The sequence below is a fragment of the Rhinopithecus bieti genome, unplaced genomic scaffold, assembly GCF_001698545.2.
Source record: "Rhinopithecus bieti isolate Rb0 unplaced genomic scaffold, ASM169854v2 scaffold_5132, whole genome shotgun sequence".
Taxonomy (NCBI): Eukaryota; Metazoa; Chordata; class Mammalia; order Primates; family Cercopithecidae; genus Rhinopithecus; species Rhinopithecus bieti.
Genome location: NW_016804791.1, coordinates 6,885 through 14,580, shown reverse-complemented (window position 1 = coordinate 14,580; position 7,696 = coordinate 6,885). Strand labels below are relative to the sequence as shown.

General features: G+C 38.0%; 1 protein-coding gene across 1 annotated transcript in view; it reads left to right on the top strand.

The window, feature by feature from the left end:
- Positions 1–6,587, top strand: part of LOC108528544 (RAC-gamma serine/threonine-protein kinase-like) — a 200,622-nt gene extending 194,035 nt beyond the window's left edge. Inside the window, exon 4 of the mRNA XM_017870381.1 lies at positions 6,472–6,587. Coding sequence (XP_017725870.1) covers positions 6,472–6,587 — 116 coding nt within the window. The remainder of the gene's footprint in view (positions 1–6,471) is intronic.
- Positions 6,588–7,696: the final 1,109 nt, after the last annotated feature.

The window sequence follows — 7,696 nt, the reverse complement described above, 5'->3', positions numbered from 1 at the left end:
TCAGAAATAATACCACACATCTACAACTATCTGATCTTTGACAATCCTGAGAAAAACAAGAAATGGGGAAAGGATTCCCTATTTAATAAATGGTGCTGGGAAAAGTGGCTAGCCATAAGTAGAAAGCTGAAACTGGATCCTTTCCTTACTCCTTATATGAAAATTAATTCAAGGTGGATTAGAGACTTAAATGTTAGACCTAAAACCATAAAAACCCTAGAAGAAAACTAGGCAATACCATTCAGGACATAGGCATGGGCAAGGACTTCATGTCTAAAACACCAAAAGCAATGGCAACAAAAGCCAGAATTGACAAATGGGATCTAATTAAACTAAAGAGCTTCTGCACAGCAAAAGAAACTGTCATCAGAGTGAACAGGCAACTTACAGAATGGGAAAAATTTTTTGCAATTTATTCATCTGACAAATCTGACATATCCAGAATCTACAAAGAACTCTACTTCTGACTTTTAAAATTTAAATTGCCCTACCTTGCTTTGGGAATAAAAGGAAAATATTCTTTTAAAGAAGTATTGGCTAATCCATGTATTAACCACCATTTCCTTGAAGAATCATGTGTTTCTGATTCTTTATTGTGAACATGCAAGAACTCAAAAGTTTTTCTATTTACTCGATCACTGGTTTTAACATGGTAATTTAGAGTTTTAACTTTTTTGAATTTGGATTCAGCTTTTAAAGTTATATTTGTTTTGTACAGCAACAAACCATAAGACATTGTGATATTCTCTTGGTAGTGATCCAACTACCACTTGAATATCTTAGTAGACAGATTGAATGTGTTTGTAGAGTATTTCATACTGAGACCTATAAAATATAGGTTTATTTCTATTATAGTATTTTTTTGGAATTACACGTAACATTATTTTTGTTGGACTCGAGGATTCATAGGACCTGATTAAATCCTTTATATCATAAATGAAATACTACTTTATAATTACATGGGTAAAGTGATTAGTAGTATGGTGTGTGCTATGAGCTCACAGAGTTTCCTATTCATTTTTATGTGCCCAGCATTTTGCATAGTGCCTGGCCCATAACTGGCATTTCATATACATCATTTGGTTCATGGATACTTAGCAAATTTAGTAAGAACAGTCAAGTTGTGCATAACTACTTAGTCATTATGTTACTCTTAAAATTTTCCCAAACCACTGCCTACATAAATACAAGAATTTTATTCTTCTCTAAGCCATTCCTTTTCAGTGATCTGCTTGAGAATGGTAATTAAAGTAATGTCTTTTACTGTTTTCAGCAGCCTTATAAATTATGGTAATTGATATTTGGAATCTGATAACAGCACTTTAAGTAACTCCTAAAAGTCTGGTGTTGAGAAGTTCTTTAAATTATAGCATTTAAACTTCATTTAGATATGGTGTTGAAAATATGCTTTTAATTCATGATAGTGCTTTTAAAGATGATGAACTTGAGGGCTTAGATGTAAAGTACTTTCAAAAGGATCACACCACTGATTGTGTTAGAGCCTGGATTTGAATTTCTTATTCTGATTGCAAAGTCCATTATCTTAATTACCTTATATCATCATAATGGGAACCTGAAGTAAAACTGAAATAGTGAACCTCACACTGGGCATTCTTTCTTTGCTTCTGTGCTGTATTTCTCTGTACCCCATAGTTCATTCTTGAGTATTTCTCTTGGGTATGCCCCTCATTTAAGTGTCTGTCCTCCATTCTTTACATTTAAAGCCAATCAGTTGCCCAGTCATCAAGTATTTATTATATACTCCTGTGTCCTATCACTGTCCTACGTGCTATAAGAAGAACTGTGCACACAATTCCTAACTTTCAAGTAATTTAGCTCATGAACTACTGGCTGGAAATTTAATATAACTTTTGAAAAGAAGGATATGGGGAGTAACAGTTGGCTTCAAAGAGAATCAGACTGATGGGCAGAGTCAGTCACAGGAATTGGTTGGCTCTTTATTAGTATAAATTAGTATGTCTTTGGTATTTTAAAACTTACATCTTTCAAATGAACACTGTTTCTGCTTATTTTTTGTGGAATACTATATTTTGTATTTTTTAACTTTCATATTTCAAAAGGTATGTAATGCTGCTATACAGAGTTGAATTGTGATATAATAGATTGTACGACCTGTTGATTCTACCACCTTTTCATTATTTTGCACATCCCCAGGTTCTCACTTTCCTCCATACCCTTTTTAAATTTCTTGGTTGATTATCGTAATTACTCCCTTGCCTTGCTCCCTTGCCTTGGATTCTCAATTCTTTTCTGTTTTCTTGCTTTGACAAACTTACTTGGTTAAAATACAGCCTTGCTTAAATTCATTACTCTGTGTTCCTCACCTGTACACATGCAGCTGAATATATTTGAGAGAAAATACACAACCATGATCTCTGTTACTACTTTAAATTCTTCATTATTAAATTCAGATTGGTCCTTCATCCTTCTTGGCTGTCATGGTAGATTTCCCTGGTCTGTACTTTTGTTTTCCCAGAGTGCTATTTCGTATCTTTTTTTCTTCAAAGCCCGATGGATCCTTTTGCAACCTATTTCCGATGGCTTTATATCCTAATTCACGGAAAAAAACCAGAAGCAGTGAGAAAATAATTTCTACCAGCTTTTACTTGCTTCTGTACTCCTAATTGCATTTGGGCCCTTATATCTTCTCTCTTATTTCATTACTAAACTATTTATACTCCTGATTAGAGCTACCCCTTTACTTGTCTAGTAAATTTAATCCCTTCTTGCTTCTGTAGGAACATTGCTTTAGAAATTATCATTTGGTAGCATCAAAATTACCTTCTTTGTTGGATTATTACTACCAGAATTCATTCATTTGGAAAATATTTATTGAGTACTATATGTCTGGCATAGTTCCAAGTGCTAAGAATATGTGAATGGAGCTTACAATCTAGTTGAAAAGACAGTAAGCAAAAAAGATACTAAAAAACTTCATATCTGGCCGGGCGCGGTGGCTCAAGCCTGTAATCCCAGCACTTTGGGAGGCCGAGACGGGCGGATCACGAGGTCAGGAGATCGAGACCATCCTGGCGAGCATGGTGAAACCTCGTCTCTACTAAAAAATACAAAAAACTAGCCGGGCGAGGTGGCGGGCGCCTGTAGTCCCAGCTACTCGGGAGGCTGAGGCGGGAGAATGGCGTAAACCCGGGAGGCGGAGCTTGCAGTGAGCTGAGATCTGGCCACTGCACTCCAGCCTGGGCGACAGAGCGAGACCCAGTCTCAAAAAAAAAAAAAAAAAAAAAAAAACTTCATATCAAATGTTAGAAAATAGTAACATGGTATGGAAAATAAAAAATAGAGCAGGTAAGAGAAGATGGAGGGAGAGTCCTAGGTAAGGGGTGCAGATTGCAGTATTAAATAGGATGTTTAAGGTAGGCAGCTGTGCGGATGTGTGGGGTGGGAAGAGTGCTAGGCAGAGGGCAAAAAGTTCTAAAGCAGAAAGAGTGTAGTGCATTGTTGAGGAAATGCAGGGAAGCCAGGGTGGCTGGCAGAGCAGCCTGAAAGAGAGTACTAGGGAAGTAGGTCAGAAACTTGTGTAGGGTCGGTGGGAGGGTCAGATCACGTAGGACACCTGCTGATCACTTAAAGGCCTACTCTCCTATTCTTAGTGAACTGAAACACTGCAGAACTTTTTTGCAGATCTTCATTTTAAGACGATTTCTGGCTGCTGTATTGAGAACAGACTGCAATGAGGGGCAGGGAAAAGCTATTCTAAGGTTTTTGGAATCATCAGGTGAGACAGTGATGGCTTAGTCTGAGGTAGTGGAGGTGGTGAGAAGTTATCAGAAGCAGGTTATGTTTTTAAAGTAGAAACACCAGGATTTGCAGGAGTGAATGTGATGTCAGAGAAGAGAGGACTCCAAGGGGATTCTTGGATTTTCAGCTTGGGCAATTGAAAGGATGGAGGTGTCGTGTGAGATAGAGAAAGCCATAGCAGAGGTTGGCAGAAAGAGGATCAGGGTTGAGAGAGATCAAGAGTTCACGTTCGGACATGTTCAGATGTCTCCCAGAGCACAGTTTCTGTCTTTAACTTCTGTAGTCACTCAGCATCTCTAAACAGGAAGAATCTGGTCTTAGGGCAGCTGGGAGGTTTAGGCATTGGGCACGGAGAATCTGAACTAGAATTACAGCAGTGGAAAACCGGTTATGAATGGTCTCCCACTTACAGTAGTTAAGTGTAATGATGTCTTTTACTTTACCATGCTCCTGACAGCAATACATACTCAATGGAAACTGTATTTCAAATTTTTGATTTTTGTCTTTTCCTGGGCTAGTAATTTGCTGTGTGATACTCCCTAGTGATGGTGGGCAGCAGCAGGAAATCATAGCTCGCAGTCAGCCACGTGATCACAACATGCACAGTAGATACTCTACAGTGTACTGTGTTGCCAGCATTTTTCTGGATGCTCTTATTTTTTGTGTTTTCACATCTCATCATGTCGACAAAACATCCATCCATGTGTAGTATTCAGTACTCTATTACAAAATAGGCTTTGTGTTAGATGATTTTGTCTAGCTCTAGGCTAATGTGAGTGTTCTGAGCATGTTTAAAGTAGGTTAGGCTAACCTATGATCTTGGGTAATCTAGGTGTATTAAATGCATTTTCCTTACAGTATTTTGACTTTCAGTGGATTTATTGGAATGTAACACAGTCATAAGTCAAGGAGCACCTGTAATGACACATAGTAACAGTATCAAAAAGGAAGATCGCTTTATCTTTCAGGCTGGGTGATGGAAAAATTATGCAAACCAGGAGGAGAAATGCATTTTAGGGGGAAAATACTGAGTTTGGTTTCAGGGGTAGTCCAGTAATTCAACCAGGTAGAAATATTCACTACATATTTAGACATGTGTGTGTTAAAGTAGAACTCCATGGTGAAAAAAGTTTGGATTTTGATCTTGGTAAACTGAGAGATGATTGCTGAAAACATGAAAACTGTTAGAAAAGAAAAGAAAGCTAAGCAGAGACCCTTGGGTGAATCATTTCTCTCAGTGTAAAGGGCCAGTAAAGAGCTAATCTGGTACTGAGCACGGTGGGTCAAGCCTGTAATCCCAGCACTTTGGGAGGCCAAGGCGGGTGAATCACTTGAGGTCAGGAGTTCGAGATCAGCCTGGCCAACATGGTGAACCCCCCGTCTCTAGTAAAATTAGAAAAATTAGCTGGGTGTGGTGGTGCACGCCTGTAATCACAGCTACTTGGGTGGCTGAGGCATGACAACCACTTGAACCCAGCAGGCGGAGGTTGCAGCGAGCCAAGATCGCGCCACTGCACTCCAACCTGGGTGACAGAGCGAGACTCTGTCTCAAAAATAAAGAAAGAAAAAGAAAAAACCACAGCTAATCTGAGTAATGAATTGGAACTGTAAAGACAGAAATGGTGGTTGATAGTTGCTAATGATGGAGATAGGACACAGCAGATAAGCACTGAGAAAAGACTTGAAGTTTTCAATGGAGATAAATTAGTTTCTTTCAAAAGAGCAGAGTCAGCAGACAACTGTACCCTATTTTTTTCTTGGTGTCCAATACCACTTATCCTTTAAAATCCAACTCAGATATATGCCAAATAATAGTTAATGTTTGTTGAAAGCTTATAGGTCTCATATTATGCTAATATTACATGAGTTTATTATTAATTCCTACGTCAATTCTATGATGTAGATACTGTTTCCTACTTAACTGTTGAAGACTAGAGAGTTAAATTAATTTGTCCAAGTTTGTATAGTTAATGGTATGAAAAAATAATTGAATCCAGGCACACCAGTGTCAGAATCCATACTTTTAGGCTCATGTTCTTTGACATCTTCCTAGTTATTCACTAACAGAATTCAGTCACATTTAGACTGACTAGCTCTTGGGGCTGTGGATACTAAGTGTTACAGGCAGTTTATATTGTCAAAGGGCTTATAATCTAGGTAAGGATAAGTGATATTTGTAATTTTCTTAAAATGATAAGTAATACTGTAAGATAGTCTATGGTAAGTGACAAATGAGGGATATGGTAATAAGTAATGAGAATTGAGAGGATGAAATGGCCAATCTAGGGCCAGGTGTTACGGAAGGTTTCATGGAAGGAATAATGTTTGATCTGGACCTTCCAGGATCAGAATTATTGTGACTGCAGGTGATGCAGATGGATAGAGATAAAATAAGTGGGGGAAGTATTTCAGATGACAAGAACAGCTGGAGCAAAGGCATAAATAAAGGGAAGAGTAAGATGTGTTTGGGGAAAATTATATAGTCCATTTGAGGTGGTTAATGTGGCCAGAATGGGTGAAGGATTGGAAAGGAAGACTAAGGTCAGGTTGTGAATAATACTGAGTGGAGATCCATAGAAAGCTGTGAGTTCACACTGGGTTTTGTTTAAAATAGAACTCTGTAGTTCTGAATTATTTACTTCTTGGTTTAAATATATCCATATTTAAAGAAACATTTTATTTTATTCTTAGAATGCCAGTTAATGAAAACAGAACGACCAAAGCCAAACACATTTATAATCAGATGTCTCCAGTGGACCACTGTTATAGAGAGAACATTTCATGTAGACACTCCAGAGGAAAGGTAAGAAATTCATTTGTTTTCATTTGTGAAAAAGCAACACTCCATCTAATGTATTTGTGTCTGACTTTATGATTTGTAAATATATGTAAATATATTTTTTAAATGCTATAGTCTCTAAATTCTTGTTTCTGGTATAATACATGAATAACAGTGGCTTACAAAATAATACTTAATACATCAGAACCTCTGGGCATACTGGAAGGTATACTTTCAGAGAAACAGAACATTTAAATGTTAAAATATACATTTAAAAAGACATTTTTGGCCTGGCACGGTGGCTCACGCCTGTAATCCCAGCACTCTGGGAGGTCAAGGCGGGTGGATCATGAGGTCAGGAGATTAAGACCATCCTGGCTAACACGGTGAAACCCTGTCTCCACTAAAAAAATATAAAACAAATCAGCTGGGCATGGTGGTGGGCGCCTGTAGCCCCAGCTACTCAGGAGGCAGAGGCAGGAGAATGGCACGAACCCGGGAGATGGAGCTTGCAGTGAGCCGAGATCGCACCGCTGCACTCCAGCCTGGGTGAGAGAGAGAGACTCTGTCTCAAAAAAGAGAGACATTTTTATAGCCAAACTACCTTTTTAAAAAAATTGTATGATTGTATTCATACTTGCAATTCTGAGGCTAGTGATAGCAAAAGATTGCAATTAACATGTCATTCTAAATTAATTGCAAGTGGCTGCCTGGAGCACTAGGTTGCTAAGGATTCTGAGATTGGGTCTAAGGAGCAGGAGGGAGGATTAATTAGCATTGACTGTCATTATTGCTAAAGTGGGTAGTGACAACACTGTAGTAACCAACTCATCAACTTCATCGGGTCCACGTTTTTTTTCCTCCTGATCTATCAGTTTTTACAACTACTTCCCAATTCTATATCCGCTCACTCTGATACTGAGTTAGGTCCAGCCACCACAGTCACAAAACCGTTATCCTGCACATGTTTTATTTGATCCTAATCAGAAGCTTTGTGAAGGTAAATGTTATTAGCCTTATTTGCCAAATGAATACATTAAGTTTTAACAGCCTTGTCTAAAATTTTAATAAAAGCACAATGGTAAAGTATTATTTTAATAACCCTTTTGATCAGTAGAGTAAATGGTAATGTATGAT